A 17,662-nucleotide genomic window follows, 5' to 3' on the forward strand; every position below is an offset into this window, starting at 1 on the left:
AATCTGCCTCGTACATCTCCTTTAAACCTTGCCCCTTGCATCTTAAACCTGTGCCCCCTAGTAATTGACTCTTCCACCCTGGGAAAAAGCTTCTGACTATCCACTCTGTCCATGCCTCTCATAATCTTGTAGACTTCTATCAGGTCTCCCCTCAACCTCCATCGTTCTAGTGAGAACAAACCAAGTTTCTCCAATCTCTCCTCATAGCTAATGCCCTCCATACCAGGCAACATCATGGTAAATCTTTTCTGTACCCCCTCCAAAGCCTCCACATCCTTCTGGTAGTGTGGCGACCAGAATTGAACACTATATTCCAAGTGCGGCCTAACTAAGATTCTATAAAGCTGCAGCCTGACTTGCCAATTTTTAAACTCAATGCCCCGGCCGATGAAGGCAAGCATGTCATAGAAACCCTACAGTGCAGAAGGAGGCCATTCGGCCCATCGAGTCTGCACCGACCACAATCCCACCCAGGCCCTACCCCCACATATTTACCCGCTAATCCACGCATCCCAAGACTCTAAGGGGCAATTTTTAACCTGGCCAATTAACCTAACCCGCACATCTTTGGACTGTGGGAGGATGAGACGTGAGCACTCGGGTAGTGCACTAGAAAGCTTTAGATTGGCTAAGAGGGAGTTGAAGAGCGAGCTTAGAAGGGCTAAAAGGGGACATGAGAAGACTTTGGCGGATAGGGTTAAAGAGAATCCTAAGGCGTTCTATAGGTATGTCAAGAACAGAAGGTTGGTTAGGGCAAGTTTAGGGCCAGTTATAGATGGCAGAGGGAAGTTATGTGTGGAACCGGAGGAGATTGGTGAAGCATTGAACCAATATTTCTCTTCGGTGTTCACGCAAGGGGACATGAATATAGCTGAGGAGGACACTGGGTTGCAAGGGAGTAGAATAGACAGTATTACAGTTGATAAGGAGGATGTGCAGGATATTCTGGAGGGTCTGAAAATAGATAAATCCCCTGGTCCGGATGGGATTTATCCAAGGATTCTCTGGGAGGCAAGAGAAGTGATTGCAGAGCCTCTGGCTCTGATCTTCAGGTCGTCGTTGGCCTCTGGTATAGTACCAGAAGATTGGAGGTTAGCGAATGTTGTCCCATTGTTTAAGAAGGGGAACAGAGACTTCCCCGGGAATTATAGACCGGTGAGTCTCACTTCTGTTGTCGGCAAGATGTTGGAAAAAATTATAAGGGATAGGATTTATAGTTATTTGGAGAGTAATGAATTGATAGGTGATAGTCAGCATGGTTTTGTGGCAGGTAGGTCGTGCCTTACTAACCTTATTGAGTTTTTTGAGAAAGTGACCAAGGAGGTGGATGGGGGCAAGGCAGTGGACGTGGTATATATGGATTTTAGTAAGGCGTTTGATAAGGTTCACCATGGTAGGCTTCTGCAGAAAATGCAGATGTATGGGATTGGGGGTGATCTAGGAAATTGGATCAGGAATTGGCTAGCGGATAGGAAACAGAGGGTGGTGGTTGATAGTAAATATTCATCATGGAGTGCGGTTACAAGTGGTGTACCTCAGGGATCTGTTTTGGGGCCACTGCTGTTTGTAATATTTATTAATGATCTGGATGAGGGTATAGTTGGGTGGATTAGCAAATTTGCTGATGACACCAAAGTCGGTGGTGTGGTAGACAGTGAGGAAGGGTGTCGTAGTTTGCAGGAAGACTTAGACAGGTTGCAAAGTTGGGCCGAGAGGTGGCGGATGGAGTTTAATGCGGAGAAGTGTGAGGTAATTCACTTTGGTAGGAATAACAGATGTGTTGAGTATAGGGCTAACGGGAGGACTTTGAATAGTGTGGAGGAGCAGAGGGATCTAGGTGTATGTGTGCATAGATCCCTGAAAGTTGGGAATCAAGTAGATAAGGTTGTTAAGAAGGCATATGGTGTCTTGGCGTTTATTGGTAGGGGGATTGAATTTAGGAGTCGTAGCGTTATGTTGCAACTGTACACAACTCTGGTGCGGCCGCACTTGGAGTACTGTGTGCAGTTCTGGTCCCCACATTACAGGAAGGATGTGGAGGCTTTGGAGAGGGTGCAGAGGAGGTTTACCAGGATGTTGCCTGGTATGGAGGGGAGATCCTATGAGGAGAGGCTGAGGGATTTGGGATTGTTTTCGCTGGAAAGGCGGCGGCTAAGAGGGGATCTTATTGAAACATATAAGATGATTAGAGGTTTAGATAGGGTGGATAGTGATAGCCTTTTTCCTCTGATGGAGAAATCCAGCACGAGGGGGCATGGCTTTAAATTGAGGGGGGGTAGTTATAGAACCGATGTCAGGGGTAGGTTCTTTACCCAGAGGGTGGTGAGGGATTGGAATGCCCTGCCAGCATCAGTAGTAAATGCGCCTAGTTTGGGGGCGTTTAAGAGATCCGTAGATAGGTTCATGGACGAAAAGAAATTGGTTTAGGTTGGAGGGTCACAGTTTTTTTTTTTAACTGGTCGGTGCAACATCGTGGGCCGAAGGGCCTGTTCTGCGCTGTAATGTTCTATGTTCTATGTTCTATGAAACCGGAGCACCCGGAGGAAACCCACGCAGACACGAGGAGAATGTGCAAACTCCACACAGACAGTGACCCGAGCCAGGAATCGAACCCGGGACCCTGGAGCTGTGAAGCAGCAGTGCTAACCACTGTGCTACCGTGCCGCCCTGTCATGTCATATGCCTTCTTGCCTACCTTCTCCATCTGCATTGCCACTTTCAGTGACTTGTGAACCTGTACACCCAGATCCCTCTGCCTATCAATACTCTAAAGGGTTCTGCCATTTACTGAATATTTCCTATCTGTATTAGACCTTCCAAAATGCATTACCTCACATTTGTCCGGATTAAAGTCTATCTGCCATCTCTCCGCCCAAGTCTCCAACCGATCTATATCCTTCTGTATCCTTTCCTCAAATCTTCTTGCAATAAAAGCTAACATTAGCCATCCTAGTAGTTTGCTGCACCTGCATGTTAGCCTTCAGTGACTTTTGGACAGGGGGACCTGGAGGTCCTTCTACATCTACACTTTCTAATTTCTCATCATTTCGGAAATACTCTGCACAAACATGATTCTGAATTTAAACAGGATGAGGTGAATTCCATCATTGTGAAGACAAATTCAGATGTTTATTAGGTTGAGACTTTTTGCCAAGACTGGACATTAATAAACATGCAGACATAAAAGAAAATGGAGATCAGGAATTAAAAGCTGAACAGCGAGGTTCAGTCTCTGTATCAAACAGTGGAAACCCGTATGACCATTCAGTGTCTGGCTTTAAAGAAGAACAAAGAAAATTGATGAGCCCAGAGGTTAAGGAGTGATATGACAGGGAATTTCGCCTTGCATACCAATTCACAGCTTCTCGTACCCAGAAGTCAGATGAGTTGCCAGCAGTCTCCAGTGTTATTCCTGATATAGTTAACTAGACCAAACAAGTTGGTCCCCTTTGGATCCCTCACAAATCCTAATTCCAAGTCCTGACTGTACAAAATCCAATCCAATTTTTAAAAGCAACATGAGGAACACAAAGTTAAGATGCAACCTTTGAACCAAAGACCTGGAAAACTTTAAATACAATGCAAATGTAAAGCGAGATGTGCAGTGATTGAAAGAAAGCGAATTGACCAGTAATAAAAGATACATACAATTACAAGGAAGTTGGGACTCTAAACACTCACATACATTGGACTTTAAGTCATAATTGACACATTTGGGTTCAAAATCGATAAGGAGGAAGTGTTGATTCAACTGTCAGTACTTGACATTGAAATCGGAGCAGGAGGAGGCCATTCGGCCCTTCGAGCCTGCTCCCCCATTCAATGTGATCATGGCTGATCCTCAATCTCAATGCCATATTCCCGCTTTCTTCCCATACCCCTTTAAAATCTAAAAAAAATGTACCTCTTTCTTGAACACATTCAGTGACTTGGCCTCCACAGTCTTCTGTGGTAGAGAATTCCACAGGTTCACTACCCTTTGACTGAAGAAATTTTTCCTCTTCTCAGTCCTAGGTGGTTTACCCCGTATCCTGAGACTGTGTCCCTGGTTCTAGATTCCCAACCAGGGAAGACATCCTCCCTGCATCTAGTCTGTCCAGCCCTGTTAGAATTTTATACACTTCAGTCACATCTCCTCTCATCTTTCTAAACTCTAGTGAATTCAGGCTCAGTTGAACCAATCTCTCGTCATAGAACATTCCCACCAACCCTCATATCAGCCTAGAGACCTTCCGCTGCACTCCCTCTTTGACAAGTATATCCTTTCTTAGGTAGGGAGACCAAAACTGCATGCAATACTCCAGGTGTGGTCTCATCAAGGCCCTGTATAACTGAAGTAAGACATCCCTACTTCTGAACTCAAATTCTTTATATACCATTTGCCTTCCTAATTGTTTGCTGCACCTGCCTCTCCACTTTCACTGACTGGTGTACAAGGACACCCAGATCCTTTTATACATCCACGTTTCCCAATATGTCACCATTTAAATAATACCCTTTCTGTTTTTCAAAACCAAAGTGTATAACTTCACATTTAACCACGCTGTACTGCATCTGCCATGTGTTTGCACACTCACTCAACTTATCTAAATCACCCTGAAGCCTCCTCACAACCTCCTCACAACTCACAATTCCGCCCAGTTTTGTATCAACAGCAAACTTGGAAATGTTACATTTGGTTCCCTCATTCAGGTCATTTATATATATTGTGAACAGCTGGGGCCCAAGCACTGATTCTTGCAGTACCCCACTAGTCACTGCCTGACACTCGGAAAAGGACCCATTTATTCCCATTCTCTGTTTACTGTTTGTCAACCAATTCTTGATCCATGCCAGTACATTACCCCCTATCCCACAAGTTTTAATCTTACCCGTTAACCTCTTATGAGGGACCTTATCCAAAGCTTTCTGAAAGTCCAAATACACCATATCCACAGGTTCTCCCTTATCTATTCGACTAGTTTCATCCTCAGAAAACTCCAGTAGATTAGTTAAGCATGATTTGACTTTCATAAACCATGCTGGTTTTGTCCAATCTGTTTATGCCTTCCAAATTTTTGTTATCACATCTTTTATATACTCCAGCATCTTCCCCATTACTGATATCAGTCTCTAACTGGTCTGCAATTCTCCTTTTTTTCTCTCCCTCCCTTTTTAAATAGTGGAGTCACATTTGCTGCCCTCCAATTTGAGGAACTGTTCCAGATTCTATAAAATTTTGGAAGATGGCCACCAATATATCCAATATTTCCACGGCTACTTCCTTTAACATTCTGGAATGTAGATTAATAGGCCCTGGTGATTTGTCATCCTTTAACCCCATTAATTTCTTACAAATACTGACTTCCTTCAATTCTGCCCTCTCACTGGACCCTCAGTTTCCCCAACACTACTGCATTCTCCACCTTAATGAAGAATTATTTCATATTATGGTCACTCTTCCCCAAGGGACCCCACACAACAAGATTGTTAATTAATCCTTTCTCACTGCACAACACCCAATCTAGAATAGCCTATCCTGTGGTTGGTTCCTCAATGTATTGGTCTAAAATCCATCACATACACACTCCAGGAACTCCTCCTCAACTATACCATTGCAGGTTTGATTTCTCTAACCTATGTGTAAATTAAAGTCACCCACAATTGCAGTTGTACCTTTTTTGCAAACACCTCTGATTTCTTGTGCAATAGCTTCCCTTATACTACTGTTCCCTTATACTTCCCTTCTACTACTGTTTGGGGACCTATAGACAACCTCCAACAACGTTTTCTGTCCCTTAGTGTTTTTTATCACCACTCAAATTCTGAACCAATATCCTTCCTCACTATTGCATTGAGTTTCTCCTTTACTAACAATGCTACTTCTTCTCCTTTCCATTTCTGTCTGCCCTTCCTAAATAATGAATACCCCTGGATGTTCAGTTCCCATCCTTGGTAAACCTGCCGACATGTCTCTGTAATTGCAACAGTTTATATCTATTTGTGCTGTTACTTCATCTACCTTATTGTGAATGCTTTGTGCATTAAGACACAAAGCTTTCAGAATTGTCTTTTTAATGTTATTCATCTTAGCTTTAATTTGTATTCTGGCCCCATTTGTTTGTTCTGCCTTCCACTTTTGCTTCTTACATTTCTTTCTTTTGTTTCTATCCTTGTTTCTCCCTCCTCTGTCTCTCTGCTTAGGTTCCCATTCCTCTGCCATTCCAGTTTAAATGATGTGGAGATGCCGGCGTTGGACTGGGGTAAACACAATAAGGAGTCTAACAACACCAGGTTAAAGTCCAACAGGTTTATTTGGTAGCAAACGTCACTAGCTTTCGGAGCGCTGCTCCTTCGTCAGGTGAGTGGGAGATCTGCTCATAAACAGCAAACAGGGCATATAAAGACACAAACTCAATTTACAGAATAATGAATAATGATTGGAATGCGAGTCTTTACAGCTAATCAAGTCTTAAAGGTACAGACAATGTGAGTGGAGGGAGCATTAGCACAGGTTAAAGAGATGTGTATTGTCTCCAGACAGGACAGCCAGTGAGACTTTGCAAGTCCAGGCAAGTTGTGGGAGTTACAGATAGTGTGACATGAACCCAAGATCCCGGTTGAGGCCGTCCTCATGTGTGTGCGGAACCTGGCTATCAGTCTCTGCTCAGCGACTCTGCGCTGTCGTGTGTTGTGAAGGCCGCCTTGGAGAATGCTTACCCAAATATCAGAGGCCGAATGCCCATGACCGCTGAAGTGCTCCCCAACAGGAAGAGAACCGTCTTGCCTGGTGATTGTTGAGCGGTGTTCATTCATCCGTTGTCGTAGCGTCTGCATGGTTTCCCCAATGTACCATGCCTCGGGACATCCTTTCCTGCAGTGTATCAGGTAGACAATGTTGGCCGAGTTGCAAGAGTATGTACCGTGTACCTGGTGGATGGTGTTCTCACGTGAGATGATGGCATCCGTGTCGATGATCCGGCACGTCTTGCAGCGGTTGCTGTGGCAGGGTTGTGTGGTGTCGTGGTCACTGTTCTCCTGAAGGCTGGGTAGTTTGCTGCGGACAATGGTCTGTTTGAGGTTGTGCGGTTGTTTGAAGGCAAGAAGTGGGGGTGTGGGGATGGCCTTGGCGAGATGTTCGTCTTCATCAATGACATGTTGAAGGCTCCGGAGGAAATGTCGTAGCTTCTCCGCTCCGGCGAAGTATTGGACGATGAAGGGTACTCTGTCCACTGTGTCCCGTGTTTGTCTTCTGAGGAGGGCGGTGCGGTTTTTCGCTGTGGCGCGTCGGAACTGTCAATCGATGAGTCGAGCGCCATATCCTGTTCTTATGAGGGCATCTTTCAGCGTCTGGAGGTGTCTGTTGCGATCCTCCTCATCCGAGCAGATCCTGTGTATACGGAAGGCTTGTCCATAGGGGATGGCTTCTTTAGCATGTTTAGGGTGGAAGCTGGAGAAGTGGAGCATCGTGAGTTTATCCGTGGGCTTGCGGTACAGTGAGGTGCTGAGGTGACCGTCCTTAATGGAGATGCGTGTACACTAGATACATCGATTACATTTTCTTCCTTTGGACTCATGGCGAACAATCACTGAAACAACTATATGATGACATCAACAAGTTCCATCCCACCATCAGACTCACCATGGACTACTCTCCGGAATCGGTTGCATTCTTGGACACACGCATCTCCATTAAGGATGGTCACCTCAGCACCTCACTGCACCACAAGCCCACGGATAACCTCACGATGCTCCACTTCTCCAGCTTCCACCCTAACACGTTAAAGAAGCCATCCCCTACGGACAAGCCCTCCATATACACAGGATCTGCTCGGATGAGGAGGATCGCAACAGACACCTCGACGCTGAAAAATGCCCTCATAAGAACAGGAGATGGCGCTCGACTCATCGATCGACAGTTCCGACGCGCCACAGCGAAAAACCGCACTGACCTCCTCAGAAGGCAAACACGGGGCACGGTGGACAGAGTACCCTTCGTCGTCCAGTACTTCCCCGGAGCGGAGAAGCTACGACATCTCCTCCAGAGCCTTCAACATGTCATTGATGAAGACGAACATCCCGCCAAGGCCATCCCCACACCCCCACTTCTTGCCTTCAAACAACCACGCAACCTCAAACAGACCATTGTCCGCAGCAAACTACCCAGCCTTCAGGAGAACAGTGACCACGACACCACACAACCCTGCCACAGCAACCTCTGCAAGACGTGCCGGATCATCGACACGGATGCCATCATCTCACATGAGAACACCATCCACCAGGTACACGGTACATACTCTTGCAACTCGGCCAACATTGTCTACCTGATACGCTGCAGAAAAGGATGTCCCAAGGCATGGTACATTGGGGAAACCATGCAGACTCTACGACAACGGATGAATGAACACCACTCGACAATCACCAGGCAAGACTGTTCTCTTCCTGTTGGGGAGCACTTCAGCGGTCACGGGCATTCGGCCTCTGATATTCGGGTAAGCGTTCTCCAAGGCGGCCTTCACAACACACGACAGCGCAGAGTCGCTGAGCAGAGACTGATAGCCAGGTTCCGCACACATGAGGATGGCCTCAACCGGGATCTTGGGTTCATGTCACACAATCTGTAACTCCCACAACTTGCCTGGACTTGCAAAGTCTCACTGGCTGTCCTGTCTGGAGACAATACACATCTCTTTAACCTGTGCTAATGCTCCCTCCACTCACATTGTCTGTACCTTTAAGACTTGATTAGCTGTAAAGACTCGCATTCCAATCATTATTCAGTAAATTGAGTTTGTGTCTTTATATGCCCTGTTTGCTGTTTATGAGCAGATCTCCCACTCACCTGATGAAGGAGCAGCGCTCCGAAAGCTAGTGGCATTTGCTACCAAATAAACCTGCTGGACTTTAACCTGGTGTTGTTAGACTCCTTACTATTCCAGTTTAAACCCACCCTGACAGCACTAGCAAATACCCGCCTAGGACATTGTCCCCGGTCCTGCCCAGATACAACCCGTCCTGCTTGTACCAGTCCCACAGTCCCCAAAACCAGTCCCAATGTCCCAGGAATCTTAATCCCTCCCTCCTGCACCATTTCCCCAGCCATATATTAATCTGGTATATCCTTTTTTTCTACTCTCGCTAGCATGTGGCACTGGTAGTAATCCTGAGATTTCCACCTTTGAGGTCTTACTTTTTATTTATATCTAACTTTCCATGTTCTGCTTGTCGGACCTCATCCTTTTTTTACCTTTGTCATTGGTACCCATGTGTACCCTGACAACTGGCAGTTCATCCTCCCCTTTCACCCTTGACCCTGACACCAGGGAGGCAACACACCAGCCTGGAGTCTCTTTTGCAGCTGCAGAAGTGCCTGTCTGTTCCCCTTACTATTGAATTCCCTATCATCACAGCCCTGCCAGGTGTCCCAGTGTTGAGTGTAGGGCCAGGGAGATGGCGTTGCTGTGGACCTGTTGGGGCATAGGCGAACTGTACTGGATCCAGGCAAGCTGGGAGGCCGAAATTGATCCATGCCATGACTAACCTGTCGAAGCACTTCATAATGATGGTTGTTGGAGCCACCGGACGATAGTCATTAAGGCACACTGCCTGGCTTTTCTTTGGTACAAGGGTGATGTTTGTCTTCTTGAAACAGGTAGGGACCTGTTTCAAGAAGAGAGGTTAAAGTTGTCTGCAAATACCCCCCGGTACACCCGGCTCTGTCCCAAACTTGACAGAGCCTGGGTGCTCACTTACATCACTGTGTGGGTAGTACTTTACTCAGTTTCACATTAACCCTATATGTGCCAGACCCTGATAACACAATTGAGATTGATGTGATGAATTTGGTGAGAATTATGCAATAAAAAAGCTAGGTTTGCTGTTGGTGTGATTGCTTCTAGTGCAGAGATTGGTGTTGGTGCCAAAATTGGTTTTGGGATTAGGATTGTGTTGGGATTGTATTTGGGATTGGGATTGTGTCTGGGATTGGGATTGTGTCTGGACTGGAATTGTGTTTGGATTTGAGATTGTGTTGGGATTGGGATTGTGTTGGGATTTGGGATTGTGTTGGGATTGGGATTGTGTTGGGGTTTGGGATTGTGTTGGGATTGGGACTGTTGGGATTGGGATTGTGTTGGGATTTGGCATTGTGTTGGGATTGGGACTGTTGGGGTTGGGATTTGGGATTGTGTTGGGATTGGGATTGTGTTGGGGTTTGGGGTTGGGATTGTGTTGGGATTGGGATTGTGTTGGGGATTGGGATTGTGTCTGGATTGGGCTGGTGCCCCAACATTGGGTTGTGTTGGGGATTGGGATTGGAATTACGTTGGGATTGGGATTGTGTTGGGATTGGGGTTATATTTGGGATTGGGATTGGGATTGTGTCTGGATTGGAATTGTGTTTGGATTTGGGATTGTGTTGGGATTGGGACTGTGTTGGGATTTGGCATTGGGACTGTGTTGGGATTTGGGGTTGGGATTGTGTGGGGATTGGGACTGTGTCTGGGATTGGGATTGTGTTGGGGATTGGTGCTCGGATTGGTTTTGGGATTGTGTCTGGATTGGGTTGGTGCGGCATTGGGGCTGGAATTGGGATTGGTGTTGGTTTTGGGATTGTGTTGGGTTCCTCTCTGCCTCCTGGCCAATTCCCCGTTGTCTGAGCTGCTTCACAGTCGCTGCGATTCTCTCGCCTGCGGCGGCCGCTGGCCGGCGGCTGGGAGCCGGGGAACGGAGACCGGGGAGCGGAGACTCTGGGAGTGGAGCCTCTGGGAGTGGAGCCCCGGTACACTCGCTGCTTCGAGCCGCTGCGAGGGGTCGGCACTAGCGGCTCAGCCCGGCCTCGGGATGCTCTCGGCCGCTCCCAGGATGAGAGGCGCCTGGAAGCTGCTCCATCTGCTGCTGATGTGCCCCGTGTCCCGGGGCTGGCAGGTACCGGAGCCGGGACAGGGATGGCGGGGGGGTGAGGGGGAGGGAGGAGGGGATGGAGTGAGAGGGGGATCGACTCCTGATTGAAACAGAATGAACCCACATCTCAGCGAATCTGAATATTCTTCAGGGTGCAAATGGAGGATATTTCCCTGCCTGCTCCTCTCGCCTATTCTGTGTGTCTCTGACTCTCCTGTTTTCCGCCTCCCCTATTCTCTGTGTGTGTCTCTCTCCCCTATTCTGTGTGTGTCTCTCTGACTCTCCTGTTCTTTATCTCTGCATCTTATTGCTCAGTCAAAAGGCAGCTGTTTTTTCACACACTGCCAGTTGGGCCCCGAATATTTCTGTGATTTCAATGCATTTACAATCAGCGATATTTGACATCTAGAGGGTCCTCACTGTTGTAGATTGCAGAAAATATTAGTTCTTGTGCAATTACAGATGGTCATATCACATATTTTACCAGAAGATTGTTCACCCACGACTCAGTAGGGTACCACTTTGGTCTGTGAAGTGGCACCTAGAAAGAAATCATAGAAACCCTACAGTCCAGAAAGAGGCCATTCGGCCCATCGAGTCTGCACCGATCACAATCCCACCCAGGCCCTACCCCCATATCCCGACATATTTTACCCACTAATCCCTCGAACCCACGCACCTTAGGACACTAAGGGGCAATTTTAGCATGGCCAATCAACCTAACCCGCACATCTTTGGACTGTGGGAGGAAACCGGAGCACCCGGAGGAAACCCACGCAGACACGAGGAGAATGTGCAAACTCCACGCAGACAGTGACCCGAGCCGGGAATCGAACCCAGGTCCCTGGAGCTGTGAAGCAGCAGTGCTAACCACTGTGCTACCGTGCCGCCTGGATATACTGTACCTGGATTTAGTCTGATCAAAGATTTGAGCCCATAATCTAGGTTGAATCAGTGCACTTACCAAGAGCAAGGCTCAGTGGCAGGGGCAGTACCAAGATTTGATTTTTAAAATTTGATTTATTATTGTCACATGTATTAATATACAGTGAAAAGTATTGTTTCCTGCGCGCTATACAGACAAAACATACTGTACATAGAGAAGGAAACGAGAGAGTGCAGAATGCAGTTACAGTCATAGCTAGGGTGAAGAGAAAGGTCAATTTAATGTGATGTAGGTCCATTCAAAAGTCTGACAGCAGCAGGGAAGAAACCGTTCTTGAGTCGGTTAGTATGTGATCTTTTCCCTGACAGAAGTCGGTGGAAGAGAGAATGTCCGGGTGTGTGAGGTCCTTGATTATGTTGGCTGTTTTTCCGAGGCAGCAGGAAATGTAGACAGAGTCAATAGATAGGAATTTAAAGTTTATTTATTAGTGTTACAAGTAGGCTCACATTAACATTGCAATGAAGTTACTGTGAAAATCTCCTAGTCATTATACTCCGGCACCTGTTCAGGTACACTGAGGGAGAATTTATTATGGCCAATGCATGTCTTTGGAGTGTGGGAGGAAACCGGAGCACCTGGAGGAAACCCACATGGACAGGGGGAGAACATGCAGACTTCGCACAGACAGTTGACCTATGCCGAGAATCGAACCTTGGTCCCTGGCACTGAGACAGCCATGCTAACCACTGTGCTGCCCAGACTGGTTTGCGTGATGGGCTGGGCTTTGTTCACGACCTTTTGTAGTTTCTTGCGGTCTTGGACAGAGCAGGAGTCATACCAAGCTGTGATTCAACCAGAAAGAATGCTTTCTATGGTACATCTGTAAAAGTTGGTGAAAGTCATAGTGGATATGCCAAATTTCTTTAGCCTCCTGAGAAAGTAGAGGCATTGGTGGGCTTTCAGGAGCAGTACCAGGAAGGCTTGGTGACAGGGGCAGAGAGTTGCTTCTGTGTATGAGCTGACATCTTTTCCCGATGAGATGGTACATTGTCTTCTTAGGTACAGGTAAAAGATCCCTAAGCACACTTCACAGGAGAACAGGAGAGCACTCCCTGATGTTCAGGCCAATATTTATTCCTCAGCAACATTTCATAGAATCGTAGAATCCTACAGTGCAGAAGGAGGCCATTCAGCCCATCGAGCCTGCATCAACAAGAATCCCACCCAGGCTTTATCCCCATAACCCCACATATTCATGCTTCTAATTTCCCTATGTCTAAGGGCAATTTAGCATGGCCCATCAACCTTTGGACTCTGGGAGGAAACCGGAGCACCCGGAGGAAGCCCACACAGAAACGGGGAGAATGTGCAAACTCCACACAGTCACCCGAGGCTGGAATTGAACCTGGGTTCCTGGCGCTGTGAGGCTGCAATGCCATCCTCATACTGCCACCCATTGTGATTGGGGACTCCACAATTAAGGGGACAGATAGGACAGATAGGAGGGTCGGAACTAAAGGTAGGGACTCAGGGTTGGTGTGTTGCCTACCAGGGGCTGGGGTCCGGGATGTGTCTGACAGGGTATTCAGGACTCTTAGGGGGGAGGGAGATAAACCACAAGTTATTGTACATGTGGGGACACACGACATAGGGAGGATAGGGGAAGGGGATATTAGGCAGGGATTTATGGAGTTGGGGTGGAAACTAAAGGCCAAGACTGACAGAGTGGTTATCTCTGGACTCTTGCCTGTACCACGGGATAGTTTAGAGAGGAATAGGGAGAGGGAAGGTTTGAATTCATGGCTGAGGGGATGGTGCAGGAGGGAGGGGTTCAGGTACTTAAGCAATTGGGGCTCGTACTGGGGAAGGTGTGACCTCTATGAGAAGGATGGTCTACACCTTAATCAGAAGGGGACCAATATCCTGGGGGGTAAATTTGCTAAGGCCATGCAGGGAGGTTTAAACTGATTCGGGGGGGGGGAGGGATCCTGAGTAGTGGGGCTGAAAGTGAGGGATGCATGGATGGGGACTGCAATGCACGGCATTGCAGAGGTGGGGTGGAGCAGGGTTTGAAATGTGTATACTTCAATGCCAGGAGTATTCGCAATAAAGTGGGTGAACTTGCAGCGTGGATCAGTACCTGGGACTTCGATGTTGTGGCTATTTCAGAGACATGGATAGAGCAGGGGCAGGAATGGATGCTGCAGGTCCCGGGGTTCAAATGTTTTAGTCGAAGTAGGGAAGGAGGTAGAAGAGGGGGAGGGGTAGCATTATTGGTCAGAGATTGTATCACAGTGTCAGAGAGGAGGTTTGATGAGGACTTATCTGTTGAGGTAGTATGGGCGGAGATTAGAAATAGGAGAGGAGAGGTCACCCTGTTGGGAGTCTTTTATAGACCTCCTAAAAGTTCTAGAGAGGTTGAGGAAAGGATTGCGGAGTCAATCCTGCTTAGGAGTGAAAGTAATAGGGCAATTGTTATGGGGGATTTTAACTTGACTAATATTGACTGGAATTGTTATAGCTCTAGCTCGTTAGAGGGGTCAGTTTTTGTTCAAAGCGTGCAGGAAGGTTTTTTGACTCAGTATGTAGACAGGCCAACTAGAGGTGAGGCTATATTGGATCTGGTGCTGGGAAATGAGCCAGACCAGGTGCTAGACTTGGAAGTTGGTGTGCATTTTGGTGATAGTGACCACAATTCGGTTACGTTCACCTTAGTGATGGAAAGGGATAGGCATGAACCTCGGGCCAGTGGTTTTAGCTGGGGGAAGGGTAATTATGAGGCTATTAGGAGAGAATTAGGAAACATAGGTTGGACTAGGAGATTACAGGGACTGGGAACGTCCGACATGTGGAGTTTTTTCAAGGAGCAGCTACTGCGAGTCTGTGATAGGTATGTCCCTGTCAGGCAAGGAGGAATTGGTAGGGCTAGGGAACCGTGGTGCACCAAAAAAGTTTCTTTGTTGGTTAAAAAGAAAAAGGAGGCTTATGTTCGGATGAGACGTGAGCACTCGGGTAGTGCACTAGAAAGCTTTAGATTGGCTAAGAGGGAGTTGAAGAGCGAGCTTAGAAGGGCTAAAAGGGGACATGAGAAGACTTTGGCGGATAGGGTTAAAGAGAATCCTAAGGCGTTCTATAGGTATGTCAAGAACAGAAGGTTGGTTAGGGCAAGTTTAGGGCCAGTTATAGATGGCAGAGGGAAGTTATGTGTGGAACCGGAGGAGATTGGTGAAGCATTGAACCAATATTTCTCTTCGGTGTTCACGCAAGGGGACATGAATATAGCGGAGGAGGACACTGGGTTGCAAGGGAGTAGAATAGACAGTATTACAGTTGATAAGGAGGATGTGCAGGATATTCTGGAGGGTCTGAAAATAGATAAATCCCCTGGTCCGGATGGGATTTATCCAAGGATTCTCTGGGAAGCAAGAGAAGTGATTGCAGAGCCTCTGGCTCTGATCTTCAGGTCGTCGTTGGCCTCTGGTATAGTACCAGAAGATTGGAGGTTAGCGAATGTTGTCCCATTGTTTAAGAAGGGGAACAGAGACTTCCCCGGGAATTATAGACCGGTGAGTCTCACTTCTGTTGTCGGCAAGATGTTGGAAAAAATTATAAGGGATAGGATTTATAGTTATTTGGAGAGTAATGAATTGATAGGTGATAGTCAGCATGGTTTTGTGGCAGGTAGGTCGTGCCTTACTAACCTTATTGAGTTTTTTGAGAAAGTGACCAAGGAGGTGGATGGGGGCAAGGCAGTGGACGTGGTATATATGGATTTTAGTAAGGCGTTTGATAAGGTTCACCATGGTAGGCTTCTGCAGAAAATGCAGATGTATGGGATTGGGGGTGATCTAGGAAATTGGATCAGGAATTGGCTAGCGGATAGGAAACAGAGGGTGGTGGTTGATAGTAAATATTCATCATGGAGTGCGGTTACAAGTGGTGTACCTCAGGGATCTGTTTTGGGGCCACTGCTGTTTGTAATATTTATTAATGATCTGGATGAGGGTATAGTTGGGTGGATTAGCAAATTTGCTGATGACACCAAAGTCGGTGGTGTGGTAGACAGTGAGGAAGGGTGTCGTAGTTTGCAGGAAGACTTAGACAGGTTGCAAAGTTGGGCCGAGAGGTGGCGGATGGAGTTTAATGCGGAGAAGTGTGAGGTAATTCACTTTGGTAGGAATAACAGATGTGTTGAGTATAGGGCTAACGGGAGGACTTTGAATAGTGTGGAGGAGCAGAGGGATCTAGGTGTATGTGTGCATAGATCCCTGAAAGTTGGGAATCAAGTAGATAAGGTTGTTAAGAAGGCATATGGTGTCTTGGCGTTTATTGGTAGGGGGATTGAATTTAGGAGTCGTAGCGTTATGTTGCAACTGTACACAACTCTGGTGCGGCCGCACTTGGAGTATTGTGTGCAGTTCTGGTCCCCACATTACAGGAAGGATGTGGAGGCTTTGGAGAGGGTGCAGAGGAGGTTTACCAGGATGTTGCCTGGTATGGAGGGGAGATCCTATGAGGAGAGGCTGAGGGATTTGGGATTGTTTTCGCTGGAAAGGCGGCGGCTAAGAGGGGATCTTATTGAAACATATAAGATGATTAGAGGTTTAGATAGGGTGGATAGTGATAGCCTTTTTCCTCTGATGGAGAAATCCAGCACGAGGGGGCATGGCTTTAAATTGAGGGGGGGTAGTTATAGAACCGATGTCAGGGGTAGGTTCTTTACCCAGAGGGTGGTGAGGGATTGGAATGCCCTGCCAGCATCAGTAGTAAATGCGCCTAGTTTGGGGGCGTTTAAGAGATCCGTAGATAGGTTCATGGACGAAAAGAAATTGGTTTAGGTTGGAGGGTCACAGTTTTTTTTTTTAACTGGTCGGTGCAACATCGTGGGCCGAAGGGCCTGTTCTGCGCTGTAATGTTCTATGTTCTATGTTCTATGTTCATTTAAAAGCAGAAAATGCTGGATAAACTCTGCAGGTCTGGCAGCATCTAGAGAGAGAAACAGAGTTAAGGTTTTGAGGCTGTATGATGGTTTAAGAGCTTGAAGAGGGTCAGAAATGTGATGGATTATCTAGTGTGAGAGGGGATGGAGCAGAATAGAAGGTCACAGATAGGTCGCAATGAAAGAGAGATTGACAAAGAGATTTGGACACAAGACAAAAGGAGTGTTGGAATGGTAAGGTGCTGACCCTCGCAGAAAGGTAACATAGCAGAATAAAGGTCAGTGTCGAGTGAAAGCAAAACTGAAGAACAAATGACTGATGGCCCTGTGGAGGAGGGGGTTTGTGTTCAGATAAACAGAAAACAAAAAAGGAGTCAAGATGGAGAAGAAAGGTCACATTCTAAAGTTGATGAACTCAGTGTTCAGTCCAGAAGGCTGTAACGAGTCTAATCGGAAGATGAGGTGTTGTTCTTGCAGTTTGCGTTGGGCTTCCCTGGAACATTACAGCAAGCCAGGGACAGACATATGGACATCAGAGCAAGATGGTGAGTTGACATGGCAACAGGAAGGTTGGGATCATGCTTGCGGATGGAGTGAAGGTGTTCCTCAAAGTGATCACCCAGTCTGCGTTTGGTCTCCCCAGTGTAGAGGAGACCACATTGTGAGCAGCGAAGGAGACACAAGTGAAACTCTGCTTAACCTGAAAGATGTGTTTGGGACCTTGAACGGTGAGGAAGTAAAGAGGCAGGAGTTGCACCTTTTGTGATTGCGAGGGTAGGTGGCGTGGGAGGGAGATGAAGGGTTGGGGCAATAGAGGAGTGGATCAGAGTGGCACAAAGGGTGTGATCCCTATGGAATTCTGTGGGGGAGGCAGTGGCGTAGTGGTATTGTCACTGGACTAGTAATCCAGAGACCCAGGGCAACATTTGGGGACCAGGGTACAAATCCCACCACGG

General features: G+C 47.1%; 1 protein-coding gene across 1 annotated transcript in view; it reads left to right on the forward strand.

Moving 5' to 3' along the window:
* Positions 1 to 10,523: 10,523 nt before the first annotated feature.
* Positions 10,524 to 17,662, forward strand: part of dipk1b (divergent protein kinase domain 1B) — a 28,805-nt gene continuing 21,666 nt past the window's right edge. The window contains exon 1 of the mRNA XM_078226144.1: positions 10,524 to 10,905. Within this exon, the coding sequence (XP_078082270.1) occupies positions 10,822 to 10,905 (84 nt within the window). The 5' untranslated portion in view covers positions 10,524 to 10,821. The remainder of the gene's footprint in view (positions 10,906 to 17,662) is intronic.

This window comes from Mustelus asterias, chromosome 13 (assembly GCF_964213995.1).
Source record: "Mustelus asterias chromosome 13, sMusAst1.hap1.1, whole genome shotgun sequence".
NCBI lineage: Eukaryota > Metazoa > Chordata > Chondrichthyes > Carcharhiniformes > Triakidae > Mustelus > Mustelus asterias.